Consider the following 24,074-nt stretch of genomic DNA (forward strand, 5'->3'; position numbering starts at 1 on the left):
CCAAAGTGTCATGGCTTTATTATGTATACATATAAGGTAAAAGCAAAGGACAAAATCTAGAACGTCAAATTAAGCTATGACCTTGAGATCAATTTCAAGGTCATAAACCAAGGACCTCAAATCAAAAGACCATAGGTCTTAATTATATTTGGTTAATGAGTTATATCACCATACGCGTATTTTTAAATACAAGAGGGGAGAAAACTCCCTTTAACGTTCTACGTACTCTACCAATCAAAATTTACGTGATACGACATGTGGCAACTAACAATTTAGTAAAAATAATTTGTTGATATCTTATACTGTTTTTGGGAATAAGTGAAAATAAGCCAAATTTAAAAATTAGAATATGACCTTGACCTAATTTTCATTTTTGTGAACTCAAATCAAAAGATCCTAGGTCTCTATCACTTATGGTTTACAAGATAAAAATGCATATCATTTATATCAAATGCATAAGGGGAAATTACTCTCATATGGAGTGTTCATATTGCTTCGGTCAAAATAGGACAAATCATGCAAAGGATATACTGAGCAATTTTATAAAATAACTTTGTCGTAATCTTTTATGGTTGCAAAGGAGAAGTGGACACAAGGAAAACAGTGTTTGGGGAGATAACTCCTACAAAAAAAAGTATTCGGTTACGCAGGGTAAATTTCAGAAGCGCATAAACTGTTCGATATCATATACCAAATATCTAAGCCACATATTGCGATACAAATATTTATCGCAAGAACCAAATAAAACATTTGGTTTTCGCACTCTAACTTTAGTAAAAGTAAATAGAAATCTATGAAATTTAAACACAAGGTTTATGGCCATAAAAGAAAGGTTGGGATTGATTTGGGGAGTTTTGTTCCCAACAGTTTAGGAATTACTAGGGGCCAAAAAGGGCCCAAATAAGCATTTTTCTTGGTTTTCGAACAATAACTTTAGTATAAGTAAACAGAAATCTATGAAATTTTAACATAAGGTTTATGACTATAACAGGAAGGTTGGGATTGATTTTGGGAGTTGAGGTCCCAACAGTTTAGGAATTAGGGGCCAAAAAAGGTCCCAAATAAGCATTTTTCTTGGAATTTGCACAATAATTTTAGAACAAGTAAATAGAAATCTATGAAATTTTAACACAAGGTTTATGACCACAAAAGGAAGGTTGGGATTGATTTTGGAAGTTTTGGTCCCAGCAGTTTAGGAAATAGGGGCCAAAAGGGTCCAAAATTAAAATGTTTTCAAATTGGTCTACATTAAGGTCCAAAGGGTCCAAAATTAAACTTATTTTGGTTTTAACAAAAATTGAATTCTTGGGGTTCTTTGATATGCTGAATCTAACATGTACTTATAATTTTTATAATGGGCCCAGTTTTCAAGTTGGTCCAAATCGTGGTCCAAAATTAAACTTTGTTTGATATCAACAAAAATTGAATTCTTGGGGTTCTTTGATATGCTGAATCCAAACCTGTATTAAGATTTTTGATTATAGGCCCAGTTTTCAAGTTGGTCCAAATTGTGGTCCAAAATTAAAGTATGTTTTTGATTTCAACAAAAATTGTATGTATGGGGTTCATCGATATATGCTTAATCCAACCATGTATTTAGATTTTTGATGTTTGGGCCCGGTTATCAGATTGGTCCACATTGAGGTCTAAAGGGTCCAGAATTGAACTTCATTTGATTTCATCAAAAATTGAATTCTTGGGGTTCTTTAATATGCTGAATCTAACCATGTATTTAGATTTTGGATATTGGACCATAATAGGTAATGTCCAATTTAAAATTTAAAGTTTTTAAGTTTAAGTTCTTAGACCACATTCATTAACAGAAACCTGTGTTGTGTCAACTATTTAATCACAATCCAAATTCAGAGCTGTATTAAGCTTGAATGTTGTGTCCATACTTGCCCCAATGTTCAGGGTTTGAACTCTGCGGTGGTATAAAGCTGCGCACTACAGAGCATCTGGTTAAGTTTAAGTTCTTAGACCACATTCATTCTGTGTCAGAAACCTATGTTGTGTCAACTGCTTAATCACAATCCAAATTCAGAGCTTTATCAAGCTTAAATGTTGTGTCCATACTTGCCCCAACTGTTCAGGATTTGACCTCTGCGGTTGTATAAAGCTGCGCCCTGTGGAGCATCTGGTTACTCTTAATTTACATAGAAGTAGTAGTTGTGAACTTTGAAATGAAATGTTTCTGTATTACAGGGAGACAGAGGATTACCTGGACGGGTACCAGATAATTTTGTGCCAGGACCACCTGGTGAAAATGGACGCCCTGGCCGTAATGGAGACAGAGGTATAGATGGGGAACCAGGCCGACCTGGATTCCCTGGTAATGATGGAAATAAAGGAGGATCAGGTACGTTTAATTTATATTTATATTCCATTTCGGTAAAGTCAGTCTATAGTCTCCAGATCTCAGCTTGTTATTCAAAGAAGATGTTGGTGTAAATAACACAACATGCAAACAGACATAATTTGATATGGAATCAAATACTGTTGATTCATTTATTTTCGTGGGTATCAATTTTCGTGGATAGAGGAAAAAAGACGTTTCGTGGTACATGTATATGTAAATTCGTGGATCGCTGATTACAACAACAAAAAATTAGATACGTAATTCGTGGATTTCTTTTTGATTTAGGAGATCATATAAACTCCTTGTTTTGATCAATAATAAAACAAAACAAAAAAGAAGGAATTCATTGAAAAAGCTCGCTTGGTCATTCTAGGTTAAAGTGTTCATTGATTACTTCGATTACAATAATGGACAGAGACAATTAATTATTTGTTTGTTTTACAATTTATAAATTCTTGTCTGAATTCTATAAGGCTTCAAAACTGTATGATTGAAAGCTCATTTCCCTAATCACGATATAATAAACAGTGATATAAGTATAAGGTGTGAAAATAAATGTTCCTGTCATAAACACTATTACCTACGGGCAATATCCCCGTACTTAATCCTATTGATTTTTAATCACTGGTAAACCAAACTATGACACGGTAATTAACAACTTGCAGTTATTTTCCATGAACAGTTTTAATCAATTTTAAAAAGTAAATTATCACTGATATTAGATATATTTAATATGGATTTAATCAAATTACTTGTATCTTTTTTCAATAAAAAAACATGTGTTATGTTACAATGTTTATCGCAAGTCAACACTATACTAGAACTGCATAACATAACCGTAAATAAACATCCGACTCAATACACATTTCTCGGGATTATTCTTCGTTGATTCTTAAATTCGTGGTTCGCTGTTACCCACGAAATCCTAAGCTCTTCTTAAAAACAGATAGAGGAATTTTAGTGCATCTACTTTACATATGTAAAGCCACAACTAAATTTTTATAAAAATTTGTTTGAAAAATTGTAATTTTAGGATATGAGAATTTTTTAATAACTAGCCTGTAGTATCTGGAGGAAATAAAAATTTCTGATGATTCATATTATCTTATTTTAAAGGTGAACGAGGTCGTGATGGACTGGCCGGTATGCCAGGATTTAAAGGAGAACAGGGAGAATATGGATTGGATGGACTTCCAGGACCTGACGGTGAACGTGGATTTAATGGACCAAAAGGTTTGATTCTTTCTTTAATATGGCCACACTAGATCTTTTTTTAATACTAAATGATGTTTCAATATTGGCATGAGGTATTACATTTTTTATTTAGGAATGTACAGGGCAGGAGGCTGCCAAACAGTGTTTGTTTAATAGCAAGCAAACGCTTTGACAAATTTTTTTCACATTTTTTAATATTTTTAATTTTGATGAAGAAATTCAATGTTCTCTAATTGTGTTCTTGTGTTTGACCATTAACCTCTTCTATGCATACTTATATGACATAATTTACATTATATTTCAATAGGAGAAAGAGGATTCAATGGTATACCTGGTGACCCTGGGTTACCTGGATTCCCTGGTCAGCCAGGTAGGAAAGGTCAGCCTGGATTTATTGGTCAAGATGGAACAAATGGTGAGGATGGTAGAACAGGTCCAAGAGGAACACCAGGTCTACCAGGCATTAATGGGTTAAAAGGTAGGTTACCACTGTGGTGAAATGAAAGGGAACAAATAATATCATATAAATTAGGCTTCGTGAAATATTCTACCGAGACTGTTGTTAGCAGATATCTTTTGGTTATTTGTGTCAATGTGTTGCTGTCTAATTGAAGTTAACCTGTATCTCCTTTTATTCAAACTTTTTTTCTGAATATTGTCTACTTATCAACTAAATGCTATGAAACTTATTACTGCAAAACACAGTGAAGTTTGAATTATGGTGGTATCACTTTTCAATTCTACAGTTATGCCCTTTTCAAATGGAAAAATTGCATTTCCGTCTCTAACATAAGTTTGCTATATAAGTTATGATTGTGTAATTAAAGCGTTTTTTTTTGTTGTTTTTTTTTCTTAATTTTTGTTTATAGGTCTTGTTGCAATTGTATGCAGAGATTAAAATATGTGAATGCAAGTGTCAGAAATGTTATCGTAAAATATTTCTAATTGAATTTCAGGTTTAGAAGGTGACAGAGGTGCAGGGGGTCCCAATGGTAATCCTGGAAGGAATGGAGTAGATGGAGAGCCAGGCATATTAGGTATTCACATAAATATCAATGAACAGTGATATAATCTATTTAAGTATAGTCAGGTTTGATGTATTTATATTTTTTATAGAAAATACAGTTTAATATGATAGTAAATAGTAAAAATGACTTTATTTCAATGTAATATACATTTTTAGATGAGTGAAAATAAGGATAAATATAGTGTATGTTTGACTATGTATGACTATAACTGATCAATAACTAAATATAATTAAAAGTTGCCTAAAAATGTGTTTTCATGATTTTCTAATAAAAATTATATATTTATATAATTGGAGATCTATCTTTAGCATATTCCTTATAATTCATATTCCTGTTAAATTTCTACTTAGAATGGCTTGTAAAAACGAGCATTTTAGACACGATCATTTCCACATGAATGAAATTTCTTTAACTTAAATTTATGTGATGTTTTTGCATAGGTGAACCTGGCCTAAATGGTAGAGATGGATTACCAGGATCCAGAGGTATAAATGGAGAGAAAGGGGGATCAGGAGAAACTGGATTCCCTGGTGCTGCTGGTGCCGATGGACGACCTGGACAGTCAGGTCTTAAAGGTTTATCTGGAGAAAATGGATTCCCAGGTAAGAAATATTCATTATTGTAGAAAGCAGCGTTGTGTTAATACTGTAATCTTGAACCTAGAAATAAATGATTAAAGAGAATATGCTATGCGAAAAAGAATTTCATTCAATCGGGAAAAGGATGAAAAAAACATTGTTGATCTAAAAGTTTCTAATATTGTATTATAATGATGAACTTCATCAGTTTTAACATTTAGGTGTTTAAGTATTAGCTATAATTGAAAGTTTGTTGCAAATTTACTTTACAAGAGGCAATTATTACTATGTAGATTTTGAAGATAAATATTTATCCTTCACTTTGTTTGATTTTTGTTAAATAAAGTTTACAAGAATCTGATATGATATTACTTTTTTTGTTGACAAAATTAATAAATGGACAGATTTAACAAAACATAATAAATTTTTCTATTGAACCTTTTTTTATATATCAGGTCAGAAAGGATTTGCTGGTCCTGATGGTCTCCCAGGTGTCTCAGGTCGTAAAGGTGAAAGGGGATTTCCCGGACCATCTATTAAAGGAGAACAGGGTAAGTTGTTGTAGAAAGGGGAGGTGAAAAAAATTGGTGTGGTTCAATTTTTCTTATTTCAGATTTCAGAAATGAAAAAGAAAATTTCTTCAAATATCAAAGGATTAATATTCAACAGCATAGTGAATTGCTCAAAAGCAAAAGAAATATTTTAAGTTCATTAGACCACATTCATTCTATGTCAGAAACCTATGCTGTGTCAACTATTTAATCACAATCCAAATTCAGAGCTGTATCCAGTTTGAATGTTGTGTCCATACTAGCCCCAACCGTTCAGGGTTCGACCTCTGGGGTCATATAAAGCTGCGCCCTGCGGAGCATCTGGTTGGTCCTGTTTTCAAATTGGTCTACATTAAGGTCCAAAGGGTCCAAAACTAAACTTAGCTTGATTTTAACAAAAATTGAATTCTTGGGGTTCTTTGATATGCTGAATCTAAACATGTACTTAGATTTTTGATTATGGGCCCAGTTTTCAAGTTGGTCCAAATAGGGTCAAAAATTATTATATTAAGTATTGTGCAATAGCAAGAAATTTTCAATTGCACAGTATTGTGCAATAGCAAGAAATCTTCAATTGTACAGTATTGTGCAATAGCACGAAATTTTCAATTGGACAGTATTGCGCAATAGCAAGAAATCTTCAATTGCACAGTATTGTGCAATAGCAAGAAATTTTCAATTGCACAGTTTTGCGCAATAGCAAGAAATCTTCAATTGCACAGTATTGCCCTGTTTTCAAATTGGTCTACATTAAGGTCAAAAGGGTCAAAAATTAAACTTTGTTTGATTTCAACAAAAATTCAATATATGGGGTTCTTCAATATGCTGAATCTAACCATATATTTAGATTTTTAATATTTGGGCCCGGTTATCAAATTGGTCCACATTGAGGTCTAAAGGTCTAAAATTGAACATTATTTGATTTCATCAAAAATAGAATTTTTGGGGTTCTTTGATATGCTGAATATATGCTGAATCTAACAATGCATTTAGATTTTGGATATTGGACCATAATAAGTAAATGTGCAATTTAAAAAATTTAAGTTTTTAAGTTTGAAGTTCTTAGACCACATTCATTCTGTGTCAGAAACCTATGTTGTGTCAACTATTTAATCACAATCCAAGTTCAGAGCTGTATCAAGCTTAAATGTTGTGTCCATACTTGCCCCAACTGTTCAGGGTTCGACCTCTGCGGTCGTATAAAGCTGTGCCCTGTGGAGCATCTGGTTAATTATTCAGATTTAAGATATGCTGAAAATAGGGTTTAAAAAATTTTGAGTGCTATGGCAAAATATGAAATGGAATTTATATATCTGTAGCTAATTAAGATGATATCAACTTGGATAAAGCTGCAATCAACATTTGATTTTACCAAAAGCTATAAATAATAGGAATTAAATATTATTAGTTTTGTAGGATCTTAGAAAATTCAATATCAAGACCAACCTTAGTACACAGTGATTCTATGAGATTGTAATTGTAATTCAGATTTTCATTGCACCACCTAGACAAGAAGTAATATTCCAAATGAGATTATTTTGCAGCAAATAAGTTGCATTAAAAATAATGAATGATTGTGAATTGTTCCATTTTAGGTCCCCCTGGTCGTTCTGGACTGGATGGTTTACCTGGATTACCTGGATTAGCAGGTGGCAAAGGAGAACGAGGTGGCATGGGACAACCAGGTATATATCTAGTAGGCTGATTTTGTGGAAATCATAAAATAAAACTGCATCCGTTTAATTTTATCATCATTAATTCAGTTAAAAGTAAAATAACAAAAATACTGAACCCCAATGAAAATTCGAAATGGAAAGTCCCTAAGCAAATCACAAAATCAAAAGTTCAAACACTTCAAATGAATGAATAACAACTGTCATATTCCTGACTTGGTACAGGCATTTTCTAATTTAAAAAATGGTGCTTTAAACCTGGTTTTATAGCTAGCTAAACTTCACACTTGTATGACAAGTATATATACAGAAAAATGAGGTCATAGGAACTATTAACAATATGTTGTGTATGCTGTAAAATTTATATAGATATTATTATATATATATATATATTTGTTTTTTGTTTTTAACTGAACCATCTTTAGGATAAAGCAAAACAAGAATAGAATACCAAAAGAGATACTGTGATTAATCTTAAATTAGGATTGATTGTTTCAAATGACTTCAACAAGCAAGTTTTTCAAAAGATATCATTTTTCTTTATAGGTCTTGATGGTTTACCTGGTGACCAAGGAATATCTGGACCAACAGGAGAAATAGGCCAGTATGGATTAGATGGTGTAAAAGGTCCTCCAGGATCAGATGGTCGTCCAGGTTTCCCTGGACCAAAGGGGTTGAGGGTTAGTTTTAATTTGTATATGGATATATTAAAGTACACTCAAAGGCATTTCAGCTGTTAAATTGGCAATTGTCATATTCTTCATTTTGAATAAAGAGTTAATAGATATGAATGAATTTGAGTTGTTTAACAACAATTTAATGATAAAGTATGGTCAGATTTTTTCATAAAGACCTTATTTTAAAAACAAAATTTTAAAGGGATACCTTGAGAAAACTTTTTTTAAGATCTAATTGTAAAAGTAATATTTTACAGGGAGAATTTGGTTTAGATGGATTTGCTGGATTAGACGGTCAGAGAGGAGAACCAGGTCTTAACGGTATAACTGGAGAGCCAGGACGTGAAGGTTTCCCAGGATTACCAGGACCTGATGGAAGATCTGGGTTCCCAGGATTACCAGGTACCAAAGGAGGATTAGGAGAAAGAGGAAGGAGTGGTAATCCAGGAACCCAAGGACCTCTTGGAGATTCAGGATTACCTGGTTTCCCTGGATTGAGGGGTAGCAATGGAGATAATGGTCTAGGTGGATTACCTGGTATCACAGGAGAACCAGGAAGGCAAGGTATGATAGTGTTTTATAGTCTACACCAGATAGTACAATGTCAGGGGCAGATTCAGTCATTTTTATAAGGGTGTCCAAACGCAGAAAAATAGGGTTCTTACCATATGTCACCATTCAAATGCATTGATCATAAAAAAAAACCTGGACACCTTTAGATCTGTCATTATTCTTCACCATATAGTACAATGTATAGAATTTAACAAGGAATATATATAAAGAAAGAACTTAATTTGACTGCCGTTGAGTTTATACATAAATTTTATTGTAAAAGTAAAAAAATATCATAATGAATGGTGATATAATTTGATATACCGGTAATTTCTTTTATCAAATGTTATTGAGGTCACCAGGGAAAAGGTCAAAGTTACTGAAAGTAGACGGAAATTTGTGTAAGGAACTTGTTTGTGGATTCTAAATTAAAATTCTATATGTAGGATTGCAATTTTACTTCTATATTTACCCATAGTTACATTTAATGAGAGAAAGATCTTTAATGATTTTCACATCACTAGGTTCAAGGTCGATTTTATAAATAACTAAAAATATGCAATAATATTGTTCGCAATCATGAAAAAGAATTATACTTTGAAGAAAACAGGAGGGGGGGATGCGCAAGCAGATATTTCCCTCCATATAGGAATGTTTTTACAAAATATGTTTATTAAATAATTGTTTTTTAACCTTGAAAATTCAAAATATATTATGAAGCATGTTGTATTTCTTTATATTCATATACATAGATTTTGTTCCTAGATAATTACTTCTGAGGTTGTTATAGGTATTTTTATGAATACATTACTTGGTAGAATAAGGTGATGTATTTATCTGTGTTAAATATATACATCTGTTTATTTCAGGTGATGATGGGTTACCAGGGTTACCAGGAGCCCCAGGAGATGATGCACCATTTGGTAAGATCTTATTTAAAAGTGAATGTCACTTGTGATGCCCCTCATGGGGATGTCCAAGTAATCACATAATCCATTGTTTTTTTGCCAATATAACCGCATAATTTTTTTTATAATTTTTTTAAACAAGATAATCAAATAATCATGAAATATTTTGTCTAGTAATTAAATTGTCACTATAAAACAGCCAAGTAATCACAAAATTAAAAACCACATGCAGAGGCTCGCTTGTGGGGAGTAGGTATTTGACCTTAATAAAAGCGAAGATTGTTTTTCAGTACAATGTATGATATTATGGTGGTTTGATAGGACTTGGTTCCTTTTAGATTAGTTGCATCAGGTCAAATCCCTCCTATCTCTTTTTCATTGGGGTATTGATGAAAACAAAACCACCTGTTGATAGAGTTATAGGAAGTAATAATGTTGTATACACTTTGTTTACTTTACACTTAATGAAAGTTCACCAATTTCCCAGCCACAGATCAAGTTTGAATTTGGTAACTTCAATTTTATAGTTCTTGAGTTATGTCCCTTTATAAATTTTAATGCATGGACACATTCTCCATTTATTATATGACCGCAAAAATTGAAAAATTTTTGGTCGTATATTGGTATCACGTTGGCGTCGTCGTCTGCGTCGTCGTCGTCCGAATACTTTTAGTTTTCGCACTCTAACTTTAGTTTAAGTCAATAGAAATCTATGAAATTTAAACACAAGGTTAATGACCATAAAAGGAAGGTTTGGATTGATTTTGGAAGTTTTGTTCTCAACAGTTTAGGAATTAGGGGCCAAAAAGGGCCCAAATAAGCATTTTCTTGGTTTTCGCACTATAACTTTAGTTTAAGTGAATAGAAATCTATGAAATTTAAACACAAGGTTTATGACCATAAAAGGAAGGTTGCGATTGATTTTAGGAGTTTTGGTCCCAACAGTTTAGGAATTAGGGGCCAAAAAAGGGCCCAAATAAGCATTATTCTTGGTTTTCGCACGATAACTTTAGTTTAAGTAAATAGAAATCAATGAAATTTAAACACAAGGTTTATGAACACAAAAGGAAGGTTGGGATTGATTTTGGGAGTTACGGTGCCAACAGTTTAGGAATTAGGGGTCAAAAAGGTGCCCAAATAAGCATTTTTCGTGGTTTTCGCACCATAACTTTAGTATAAGTGAATAGAAATCTATGAAATTTAAACACAAGGTTTATGACCATAAAAGGAAGGTTGGGATTGATTTTAGGAGTTTTGGTCCCAACAGTTTCGTAATAAGGTGCCCAAAGGGTCCAAAATTGAACTTTGTTTGATTTCATCAAAAATTGAATAATTGGGGTTCTTTGATATGCCGAATCTAACTGTGTTTGTAGATTCTTAATTTTTGTTCCCGTTTTCAAATTGGTTTACATTAAGGTCCAAAGGGTCCAAAATTAAACTTAGTTTGATTTTAACAAAAATTGAATCCATTGGGTTCTTTGATATGCTGAATCTAAAAATGTACTTAGATTTTTGATTAGTGGCCCAGTTTTCAAGTTGGTCTAAATCGGTGTTCAAAATTAAACTTTGTTTGATTTCATCAAAAATTGAAAAATTGGGGTTCTTTGATATGCCAAATCCAACTGTGTATGTAGATTCTTAATTTTTGGTCCCGTTTTCAAATTGGTTTACATTAAAGTCCAAAGGGTCCAAATTAAACTAAGTTTGATTTTAACAAAAATTGAATACTTGGGCTTCTTTGATATGCTGAATCTAAACATGTACTTAGATTTTTGATTATGGGCCCAGTTTTCAAGTTGGTCCAAATCAGGATCCAAAATTATAATATTAAGTATTGTGCAATAGCAAGAAATTTTCAATCGCACAGTATTCAGCAATAGCAAGAAATCTTCAATTGCACAGTATTGTGCAATAGCAAGAAATTTTCAATTGCACAGTATTGCGCAATAGCAAGAAATCTTCAATTGCACAGTATTGTGCAATAGCAAGTATTTTCAATTGCACAGTATTGCGCAATAGCAAGAAATATCTAATTGCACAATATTGTGCAATAGCAAGAAATTTTCAATTGGAGTTATCTTTCTTTGTCCAGAATAGTAGTTGAATCAACTTAAATCATTGTTTTATACAACATACAATGTATATTCACTTTTACTACCAACTGATAAATTAAAACAATCTTTACCATTCAGTGATAACAAGCACTTTTTTTACATTTTAATATTTTATGATGTATTTAAATGAGTAGTTATTGTTGCAAACTCCATTAGAAAGATGAATTGAGATCAGTTTTGGAATAAGGGAAAGGGGGATGTGAAAAAAAAAATTGGGGTTCAATTTTTCTCATTTCAGATTTCATAAAGAAAAAGAAAATTTCTTCAAACATTTTTTTGAGAGGATTAATATTCAACAGCATAGTGAATTGCTCAAAGGCAAAAAAAAATTAAGTTCATAAGACTACATTCATTCTGTGTCAGAAACCTATGCTGTGTCAACTATTTAATCACAATCAAAATTTAGAGCTGAATCCAGCTTGAATGTTGTGTCCATACTTGCCCCAACCGTTCAGGGTTCAACCTCTGCGGTCGTATAAAGCTGCGCCCTGCGGAGCATCTGGTTTTTATATCAAATAATTTTAAAATAAGTTCCATACTATGTATTAACCTATACCATTGAATATGATTATGTTCTATTTTTAGATTTCCGAGGAGCACCAGGTGATCTAGGTTTACCAGGATCTGATGGAAGACCAGGTATCAAAGGTCCTCGTGGAGAAGATGGAGGTGCAGGATTAGATGGTCTCCCTGGAATGAAGGGAAATCCAGGACTCCAAGGATTTGGAATCAAAGGACAGCCAGGAGATAATGGATTCCCAGGAACTCCTGGTAAGTCTTATAATGTTTTAAACAAATTGTCAACTAGGGTTAAACCATAAACACATCTCACTATGAGGCAACATTATGACTAAATTACAGGCTCACATTTCTTCAGAACCATAAGGAGAAGTGGTGTCTTCTAGTTAGTCATGGCTGTCAAGTTTTTACAAATCAAATGCAGAAGATTTGGAAAAATTGTAAAGATCAAAAAGAGAGAGAAAAATAGTTCAAAGGAAAATGCTGCTAAATCATCATAAAATTGTGTGTGACTTGACAGCCCTGGTTACATAATGTGATATAGTAAGTATCCTTCAAAGATGATTATTCCCATAAAGTGTAATGATGCTGTAATTGGTGATAATTGCTTTGAAGTATAATTGACCGTACTACATATAGTTATCTGTTTAAAAAAAAAAAACATATAATGATAAAAATTAAGAATAATTCAGAATGGTTTGGTAGGACTAAACAATGAATTTTATAGTTACAACCAAGGCTTCCAAAAGGGTCATATATTCCGGACTTGACCGAAACTTTTATAAAAAGTCTGGCTGCTCTCAGCCTCAAACAGTCAAATAGAATTGGTTTGTTATTCAAGGCATTTTTCATAAAAAGGTCATTTCAATTTTGATCAACTATCGATCATTAAAAATGTCCGTTTGGGGCTTTGGACATGTCCGCTTTGGCATACTATTTCACAAAGATATTTCGGTCATAATTGGGTTTATTACAACAAATGCAGCATATTTAAGATACTTAAATTCTCTGGGTACATAAATGTACAGCTTGGTCTTTAGCTTGTGTTCATCAATAAAAAGTAGAAAAACACGTTTTCTTTTATTTAAATAACAACAATCTGTCATACAATCATCCCTTCAATAAGTTATATTGAAGCCATAAATCATTCACTGATTACAGGTTTGTTACCTTTAATGAGGTGTCCTTAGCTTGTCTTTATCAATAGAACTAATGATGCATAACAATGTACATAAAGGTGATAAGGTAATGAGGTCAAATATGTAAGAGTGTACGGAACAACATCCTATTTCATTACGCTTTATAGATATTATTTTAAATGAGCGTTCAGTTTAACAAAGTTTTCTGATATTTAATAGTTATTCTTTAAATAAATATATTTATAAATGAATAAGTATGATATCAGATATATATTAATTATTTAACACTGTACATCGTGTTAAATACTGGGGTACTCTAACTGTTTTATGTTTTTATTTATTCCTTATTTTCTAAATCAGGTTTGAAAATTGTACAAAGAAAAATGTTATCACTGTTCAGTAGATTTTACACGGTTTAAAACAATATCCTTCATTGGGCCTCCTCAATGTTATCTTTAAATACCGCATCAGTTGTAAAAGTCACGTGGTCAGATAATCAATACACAAAAAGAAAAGTATCACGTGTATCAAGTTGTAGTACAATTAAAGCCAGTTGTCATCAACAGTTTCAAATAAGATGGCCTGAATTTGCAAAGTGTAAAGTACTCACAGAGAGAAGACAGATTATATAAACAAAAACAAAAACATGAGAAAAGTCAGGTACTGAAGCTGACTGGTGCAATGATGGTTCCTGTATTACGATACACAGAAAAATGACACAATACCGAGGATAATATTTTATTTATTTTTAGAATGAAGAAAACAAAACAGTTATAATAATTTTATTGCATATAACACTTCTAATTACTTAGACACATATATCTTATGCATCCTCTCTGAGTGAGTTACATTTAAGTATCCAGCTGATCATTGACCGTCAAAAATATTTCTTTGTAAAATGTCTGGCTGTCGTCAGGAAATTTTGGAAGCCTTGGTTACAACTGAAGTATTTCTATTGTAAAAGTACTAAGATTTATGCCAGATTACAACATTGTTGCAATATTTTTCTTTAGGAAATAGTGGGCCTAAAGGTTATCCAGGCAGACCTGGAATAAGTGGATTAGATGGACCGAAAGGTGAGCGTGGTTTTGATGGAATTAATGGAGAGCCAGGTCGTGAGGGAACACCAGGACTTTCAGGATTACCAGTAAGTTTAAGCTGACATTGCTTAGCTTTAATTAACACCTCTGTTAATTGTTCATCATGATTTTTTGGAGAATTTTCTCTTGCTGTTTTGTTCATCATGATTTTTGGAGAATTTTCTCATGCGTTTTTTGTTCATTAATTCTATATAAGCACTTGTGTAAAACAGAAATTAAATAATCTTTGTTCCTTAAAATGTCAGTAAGCATATCTGGTTACTGAAACATTGATTATAATTTGTTAGTATAGTTATAGGGATTGTTTTTATGCAAAGTATATGCCAATAACGTGAAACTCAATACCAAAATTTATGATAAAAGAGATGATTTTTTAATTATCCCTTGTCACCGTCTTATGGTGCTTATATATCTCAACTTGTAAGATTTGTTTGTGTATGTAACAACGTTTTAGATTTTAGTGAGAGAAATTTATGTATTACTGAAAAATTATTACACCAGGGTTTTCGATATCACAAATTAGTCAAAAAAAAACTAAATTTTATCATTGGTACAAGGACATCATCACCGTGTATCATCAGTACAGCGGATATTGGTACTAACCAAGCGGGCATGAGCGATTTTGACCTTACACGGTAACAAAAATCTTTGTTTTGTTCACATAATATCAATGTGTCCTTCAATCTAAACATAATTGTTGTTTTAAGAAATGATTTGGTCGTAGGTTGATGATTAAAGATGTCTCATTATTTTCACAAAACAAGAACGATTACTAAAAACATGTGCAAATACTTGTCAAAGAAGTTGACGGTCGTCTCATCTGATATAATTCTATATTCATTGCAACTCTTTTTCTAACAGAAGGCCACTGTGTGTGTGTAATAAGTATAGTTGTTTCCATAATTGCCATTGAAATCTTTCATAAATATGTTATTTTTCTATATTTTATTCTGAAAAGAAGCATTGTGTACAGTGTTTAGCTGACCACATAAATCCTTCTGTACGGTGCAAAGGTTACAGATGCTGTACACCGAACACAAAAACTTTATTTTTTATACTCGTTTATTACACGAAAAGTTTCAAGGAATGAGTATTCACAGGTAGGTTTATGATTGGTAACTATTACCTTTGCCCTGTATTAGCTTTCTTTCAGATAAAACTATATATATAGGTATATTTGTTGTCTTTAGGGAGAAGATGGCATAGTATTGATATATTTGTTGTCTTTAGGGTGAGGATGCCATTAGTATTGATATATTTGTTGTCTTTAGGGAGAAGATTGGCATAGTATTGATATATTTGTTGTCTTTAGGGAGAAGATGGCATAGTATTGATATATTTGTTGTCTTTAGGGTGAAGATGGCATAGTATTGATATATTTGTTGTCTTTAGGGTGAAGATGCCATAGTATTGATATATTTGTTGTCTTTAGGGTGAAGATGGCATAGTATTGATATATTTGTTTTCTTTAGAGTGAAGATGGCATAGTATTGATATTTTTGTTGTCTTTAGGGTGAAGATGGCATAGTATTGATATATTTGTTGTCTTTAGGGAGAAGATGGCATAGTATTGATATATTTGTTGTCTTTAGGGAGAAGATGGCATAGTATTGATATATTTGTTGTCTTTAGGGTGAAGATGGCATAGTATTGATATATTTGTTGTCTTTAGGGTGAAGATGGCATAGTATTGATATATTTGTTGTCTTTAGGGAGAAGATGGCATAGTATTGATATATATGTAAGATGCTATGATGCTAGGGTTAGTACTTCGCTTTTGTAGGCAATAAAAAGACGTTGTGTTGCTTTCAATTCTATAATTCAGATCCCATACAAGTTTGCGTTACAATAACGTTACGTCAACAATAGTAACGTTGGGTACGTTTGAACAAGGTCGTGAATCTTTGACACTCCGGGCGCCGAAAGTGAAATATAAATAGAAATGAAATGAAAATTTGACTAAATTGAAGACATAAATCATAATTCATCACTTAACTTTAAAGTCTATGTATCATAAAAGAAAGAATTAATCACTTTGAATTTGAACAGTCTATTTCGATCATAATTTGAAAAGTTATTTTGTCCACTCGTGAATCTTTTGTACGGCATCTGACTTCGCCTGACGGAACATCTTGGGTCGTGTTACATCCTCCGGTTCAGATTCAATACAGTTCACTTCGATTGGGTATAATTTCGAGATTGGGCGGTTGGTGGTTCCGTTTTTAGTGCGAAGTTTTACAGTTCTGATAAGATTATCCTCTCCTTTTACGAGTTCTTCGACAACGGCGAGTTTCCATGAATTTCTTAAAGTTTCGTCATGTATTTGAACAACATCACCAATAGCTATCGATTGTTCGTTATTTCCTACACTTCTGTGATGTTCCCGTAATGAGGTCAAATACTCATATTTCCATCGCTGTTGAAAGTGGTTTAGAATGTCTCTTTGTAATTGAACACGTTTGTTAAAGTTAATTGGTTCAAAATGTCCATTGTTTTCACTAGCTGGATACGGAAGTCGCGTAATTTTTCGACCATACAAAAGATGTGATGGTGTCAGTGGTTCTGGATCCGTAAGATCGGATGAAACAATCTGTTAGAGGTCTATCATTGAGAGTTGCTTCGATCTCTGTTAACACAGTTTGTAAAGTCTCTAAATCGACACAGTTACTTCCTAATACTTTCTTTAAACACATTTTCGTTAACCCAATCAACCGTTCATAGAAACCACCAAACCACGGAGCTTTCTTTGTAATAAATTTCCAATTTGTTCCTGTAGAGCTTAGACTTTTGCGCACTGAATTTGAGTTTGTAAGATGTTTGATTTCTCGACTGGCAGCTTCAAAAGTTAGTGCATTGTCAGATATTAGTAACTTCGGTAAGGATCTCCTGCTGGCGAATCTTCTGAAGGCTAACATAAATGTAGGTTCTGATAAGTTATTCACAAGTTCTAAATGAACAGCTCTCGTCGACGCACATGTAAACAAACATAAGTATACCTTTGATTTTGTATCATCTGTATTTCGCACATACATAGGACCAGCAAAGTCTACGCCTGTAACAGTAAACGGTATATCCTCGTGTAACCTCTCTTTGGGCAGTGGCGGTGGATCAGGTTGTTGGTAAGCATGCCCTGTTACTTTCCGACAGTTAACGCATTTTCTAAGAATAACTTTGACTCGTTGACGAATTCGAGGTATCCAGTATACTTGTCGCAAGTGTGTTACGGTAGAGTTGACGCCTTCATGTAAATGATTGATATGAGCATCCATAATAATGAGTGAAGTGAGTCTATGTAACGGAGGTAACAAGTATGGATGTTTAGCTGATTCCTCCAAAGGTGCATGTTGAATTCTCCCGCGGCAACGAAGTGCATTTTCTTCACCAAAGTACAAGTTCAATTGTCTTACAATAGACGGCTTAACTGTCACAGATTTGTTGAAATAATTAAACACTTCATGATATTCTGATTTCTGAACCGTTTGTATCCATGTCAATGTAGCATGCTGTATTTCATTAACGGTTAATTCCGACAATGTTCTATCACTCCGTGCTAACTTACAGTTTTGTATAAATCTTATTACATAGGCTGTAACACGTATTAATGTCTTCAAACTGCTATAACGTTCGATATCCATAATCTTATGTATGCCAAATTCTTGACGTTTCTGAGATGTGAGTAAGACGTGGTGTTTTTCTGAGGTTTCATTAGTGGGAATCTCCATTATATTCTCGTTTTCAACAATTTCGTTTCCGCTCCATGTTGGCCATTGTGTTTTGTCTGTTATCCACTCGGGTCCATGAAACCATAATCTGTTGTTTATGAATTTCGTTCCTGTTATGCCTCTAGTTAATAAATCTGCAGGATTTGCATCCGTCGGACAATAATGCCATTTTTGATTTTCATTTGACTCCTTAATTTCCTTGACTCTGTTTGCGACAAACTTTTTGAGTTGTTTTGTTGATTGAAGCCATTTCAAAACGATCTGACTGTCACACCAGAAGTTGATTTGTAAGTTTCCAATATGTAGATTTTGAATAAGATGTTTCGCAAGTCGAGCCCCTAAAAGGGCAGCCATCAGTTCAAGATTAGGTAAAGTGACACTTTTCAATGGGGCAACTCGATTCTTTGCCATTACTAATGCAGACTCCTTTTCTGTGACAAGATACGCACAGGTTCCATAAGCTAGTTGACTTGAATCTGTGAAAATATGTAATTCTGCTGTTTCAATGTCCGTTATTCCTGAACACTCAAAATAACATCTAGGAATCTCAATGTTCATTGCAAATTGTAGATCTTTGGTCAAATCACTCCATGTTGATTCGATTTCTTTTGGTAAAGGGCAGTCCCATGCAAACTTTTCTTTCCACAACAATTGCATTAACATCTTTGTTCTGACGGTGACGGGGCTAAGCAGACCTAGCGGATCATAAATGTTTGAAGATTGTTTTAAGATCTCACGTTTTGTTATTATCCTTTCCGTTGTTGTATTTATGTTGTTTCGAAACGAGATTTGATCGTTGTTCACATTCCAACGGAGACCAAGAATTTTGATGTTCGTATCTCTTTCTATGCATTTTTCAGATTGGGCTAAGCGTAGTAATTCTGTGCTATTTGACGTCCATGATCTCAGATTGAATCCTCCTCTTGCCAATAAATCTCGTGATTCTCTGTAGAATTTCAGCATTTCTTTCTCATCCCAGAAGCTTGACAAAACATTGTCAACATACAGGTCGTTTTTCAGTATCTCGGCTGTTTTACAAGAATTGAGTTTGAAGTGCTTCATAAGGGTGGCATTCAAGATGTAAGGTGAGCATGTAGTTCCAAATAGAACGACTCTAAAACGGTAAGTTATCAGTGGACTGTCTGGGTCAGATGGATCACTCAACCAAAAAAATCTTGTGACGTCCCTATCTTCTTTATCCAGTTCGACATTCAAAAACGCTTTCTCTATGTCGGTAGTCACTGCGTGCTTGTGTAATCTGAATCTAGCTAAAATTCCCGTCAAATCATTTAACATCGGCGGAACTGACATGAGACAATCGTTTAAACTAGCCTTGTGAGGTGATTCATGACAACTACAATCATAGACTATACGTATAGGAGTCGTAGATGAGTCCTTTTTTACTGCATGGTGAGGAATGTAGTGAATTCTGTTTGACTGGTTTCCATTTTCTGTTACCCGCTCAATGAACCCTCGGCGTTTTTGGTCCTTAATTATGTCGCCATACATTTTCAGCATGTTGGTATCCTTTTTGAGTCTATCGATCATATTACAAGTTCTGCGTAAAGTGACATTATAGGTCGTAGGTAACTCATTGAAATCATTTCTCCATGGCAGTTTTGCGGTATAGCGATTATCTTGGTAAGTTATGCATTTTGTTTCGTATTCATCATTGAAGTCTTTCATGGTGGTTGTTTCTAATTCGTCTGCTTTGACACCAATAGATTCTAAATCCCAAAACTTTTCCAGGCTGCGTTCCTCTTGCTGATGTTGAATCAGTACATTAAACATTCCTGTTGATGATTGTTCTCCTGTAAAAGTATGCATCGGTCCTGACAACAAGTATCCCAAACGGGATTTTACGGCCGTTGGCCCATCTCCTCTGATCACGTGATCCTGCACAATACTCCAATAGTAGTCCGCTCCAATTAAAAGAGAAAGCTCAAATTTCCTATCCTCTGTGACTGGGTTAGCTAATCGTAATCCTTTGAGATATGGCAGTTTTGAAGCGATGACATTTGTAACATTACTGAGGGGTGCGGCAATGCGCGGTACTATCAGTACATCCATAGGAATAAATCCACCAGTTTCAATTTCTAAAGTAATCTGAGCCTTATCCATGTGTCTCACGTTCTGGTTGGCGTTTCCAAAAGTTGATAAACTAATTGTAGAATTTCCACAAGGTTTAAGTTGTAATTGTGCTGCTAAATCTTCTGAAATAAATGATTTCTGAGACCCTTCATCTAGTAAAATGTTAGACATCACGCTCCGATCCTCGAACCATACAGGTGCTACTGCTGTCTTAAGAAGTATCTCGGTATGTGCCTGTGCTTGTGGTGTTGACGTGTAAAACTTTGACATAGGGTTACTTTCTTCTCCATTAACATTTACTGTATTGACGGCGGCGGCATCAGCGGGAGGTACAGGTGCTTGAGTTTCCTGATTACATAGAGCAGTGTGATGTCTCTTGTCACATTTACGACATTTATATCGTGATCTACATTCTGATATCTTATGTTTACCAAAACAGTTGAAACAAAGTTGTTTTTTCTTGACTATTTCGTAACGACTGGCATTATCTTTAATCTCTGAGCAATCAACAGCTGAATGGGATTTGTTGCAAAATATGCATGGCTTGGGTTTATTCAATTCAGTGTTGTTCCTGGAGTTTGAGTGTACTCTATTGACTTGTCTATAATTTCCTTTCATTGTAGCCTTTGTTACAAACGATGCGGTAGGGGTTAAATTATCTGTGTTCATAGCGTGGCCAGCTTGTTGAGCGCGCAGCTCCTTACCTATAGCCTTCCGTAGTAAGTCTATGGTCCATGTACTTGTATCATGCTCTCTTGTCAATGTAGTTCTCAATTCCGGTGGTAGTTTTCTAAAGATGATGGGGGTAAGTACTGTTCCAAAATTTGTTTGACACTGTCCTAGCGATTCTAGGCCTCTAATACTAGTTTCAACTTTGTCATAGAATGTTCTGAGACTGTTTAATGACATTGTGGGGTTTGGCAAATCAACTAGTTTTTGCATATGTGCATCAATAATGATTCCTTGTTGACCATATCGCGCTTGTAGTAATGAAATTGCTTGCTCATAGTTTGCGTGTGTAAGTGACAATCCCGATATGCAACTTTCCGCTTCTCCGTGAAGCTGGGCCTTCAAGTATGTGAAACGTTGTACGTTTGTCAATGATGGGTTTGTATGGACAGTAGTTTCGTACGATTCCCAGAAAGTTTGCCATAGAAGTAATTCTCCCGAAAAAGTCGGCAAATCTAGTTTTGGAAGTTTGTGATAGAACTTATAAGTTTCATTTAATGGCGGATCTCTGTTGATCTCATATTCTCCTTGTGAGTTTGTACTTGCCGATGTTTGCATGTGCTGATTTGTATTCTGATTGAAATTATTTGAAGATGAATGCGTTGTACTAGTATTTTGTACGATACTTGAGGTTAATTGACTCACCGAGTCCTGAGGTGTACTTGATCTCAACTCCAAATCACATTCTTTGTAGCGGCGAATATTAATGTCTATATGCTGATTAAATTCGTCTGCATCCAAAATTTCCTGTTCCACACTTTCTGCATCCAAGGAATCCAATATTTCAGCGTCTAGTTTCTGCAAAAGTTCATGTTTCCGTTCAAGGTTTTCAATGGCACTATGAATGTCCCGTCGGGTGATCTCTCCTTCGTTGATTTTCTCGTCAGTTTTGTGAATCTGTCTGGTTACGGCGCTTCTGTGGTCTCCTCTCACTGCTTTCAGCTTATCCATCGGTCAGGGTACCAATATGTAAGATGCTATGATGCTAGGGTTAGTACTTCGCTTTTGTAGGCAATAAAAAGACGTTGTGTTGCTTTCAATTCTATAATTCAGATCCCATACAAGTTTGCGTTACAATAACGTTACGTCAACAATAGTAACGTTGGGTACGTTTGAACAAGGTCGTGAATCTTTGACAATATATTTGTTGTCTTTAGGGTGAAGATGGCATAGTATTGATATATTTGTTGTCTTTAGGGTGAAGATGGCATAGTATTGATATATTTGTTGTCTTTAGGGAGAAGATGGCATAGTATTGATATATTTGTTGTCTTTAGGGAGAAGATGGCATAGTATTGATATATTTGTTGTTTTTAGGGTGAAGATGGCATAGTATTGATATATTTGTTGTCTTAAGGGTGAAGATGGCATAGAATTGATATATTTGTTGTCTTAAGGGTGAAGATGGCATAGAATTGATATATTTGTTGTCTTTAGGGTGAAGATGGCATAGTATTGATATATTTGTTGTCTTTAGGGTGAAGATGGCATAGTATTGATATATTTGTTGTCTTTAGGGAGAAGATGGCATAGTATTGATATATTTGTTGTCTATAGGGTGAAGATGGCATAGTATTGATATATTTGTTGTCTTAAGGGTGAAGATGGCATAGTATTGATATATTTGTTGTCTTTAGGGTGAAGATGGCATAGTATTGATATAGTTGTTGTCTTTAGGGTGAAGATGGCATATTATTGATATATTTGTTTTCTTTAGGGTGAAGATGGTATTGCTGCTCTTCCTGGAAACAAAGGAGAATCAGGAGATTTTGGATTTGATGGTAGGCCAGGGTTACCAGGAGAACCTGGAGCACAAGGTCGTAATGGTTTCCGTGGGCCCAGAGGTCAAGAGGGTTCACCAGGTAATGAAATATTGGATTAAACATCAATATAGTTCATATTTGATATAGCTCTTTAACAAATTTATATATTTTGCTATCTGTTCTACTTAAGTCAAACACTGATATTTTTCATAGTTTTCCACACTATTTTGCTAATCCTAATTTGACCAGAATTATTGACATACTGTAAATGTATTCCAAATCAATGACAGTAAATCTAATAAAATTTATAAAGTGTTATAGCTCTTGACTGCATTGACATTAAAAGGCCTCGTCTTACAAATGACCTCATTTTCGTTTGTAATCCTTGGCTAACAAAGTATGATACTTGTCATTATTAGCTTTTGTTTTACCAAATTAACTATATGGACATTAATAGTTCTTGTCTGACAAAATATAACACATTGACATTAACAGATCTTGTCTGACAAAATATAACACATTGGCATTAACAGATCTTGTCTGACAGAATATAACACATTGACATTAACAGTTCTTATCTAACAAAATATAACACATTGACATTAATAGTTCTTGTCTGACAAAATATAACACTTTGACATTAACAGTTCTTGTCTGACAAAATATAACATATTGGCATTAACAGATCTTGTCTGACAAAATATTACACATTGGCATTAACAGATCTTGTCTGACAAAATATAACACATTGACATTAACAGTTCTTTTCTAACAAAATATAACACATTGACATTAACAGATCTTGTCTGACAAAATATAACACATTGGCATTAACAGATCTTGTCTGACAAAATAGAACACATTGGCATTAACAGATCTTGTCTGACAAAATATAACACATTGACATTAACAGTTCTTTTCTAACAAAATATAACACATTAACAGTTCTTGTCTGACAAAATATAACACATTAACAGTTCTTGTCTGACAAAATATAACACATTAACAGTTCTTGTCTGACAAAATATAACACATTGGCATTAACAGATCTTTTCTGACAAAATATAACACATTGGCATTAACAGATCTTGTCTGACAAAATATAACACATTTGACATTAACAGTTCTTGTCTGACAAAATATAACACATTGACATTAACAGATCTTGTCTAACAAAATATAACACATTGACATTAACAGATCTTGTCTGACAAAATATAACACATTGACATAAACAGATCTTGTCTGACAAAATATAACACATTGACATTAACAGTTCTTGTCTGACAAAATATAACACATTGACATTAACAGATCTTGTCTAACCAGTATATAACACATTGACATTAACAGTTC

General features: G+C 33.8%; 1 protein-coding gene across 1 annotated transcript in view; it reads left to right on the forward strand.

The window, feature by feature from the left end:
* The window catches only part of LOC139515298 (collagen alpha-1(IV) chain-like), a 120,478-nt gene that overhangs the window by 91,153 nt on the left and 5,251 nt on the right, over positions 1-24,074 (forward strand). Inside the window, exons 33-45 of the mRNA XM_071304866.1 lie at positions 2,206-2,359; positions 3,476-3,592; positions 3,882-4,052; positions 4,531-4,611; positions 5,043-5,204; positions 5,636-5,731; positions 7,327-7,416; positions 7,951-8,084; positions 8,339-8,645; positions 9,503-9,556; positions 12,241-12,426; positions 14,327-14,460; positions 22,673-22,817. Of these exons, the coding sequence (XP_071160967.1) occupies positions 2,206-2,359; positions 3,476-3,592; positions 3,882-4,052; positions 4,531-4,611; positions 5,043-5,204; positions 5,636-5,731; positions 7,327-7,416; positions 7,951-8,084; positions 8,339-8,645; positions 9,503-9,556; positions 12,241-12,426; positions 14,327-14,460; positions 22,673-22,817 (1,831 nt within the window). The remainder of the gene's footprint in view (positions 1-2,205; positions 2,360-3,475; positions 3,593-3,881; positions 4,053-4,530; positions 4,612-5,042; positions 5,205-5,635; positions 5,732-7,326; positions 7,417-7,950; positions 8,085-8,338; positions 8,646-9,502; positions 9,557-12,240; positions 12,427-14,326; positions 14,461-22,672; positions 22,818-24,074) is intronic.

The sequence above is a fragment of the Mytilus edulis genome, chromosome 3 (genome assembly GCF_963676685.1).
Source record: "Mytilus edulis chromosome 3, xbMytEdul2.2, whole genome shotgun sequence".
In the NCBI taxonomy this organism is placed as follows: Eukaryota; Metazoa; Mollusca; class Bivalvia; order Mytilida; family Mytilidae; genus Mytilus; species Mytilus edulis.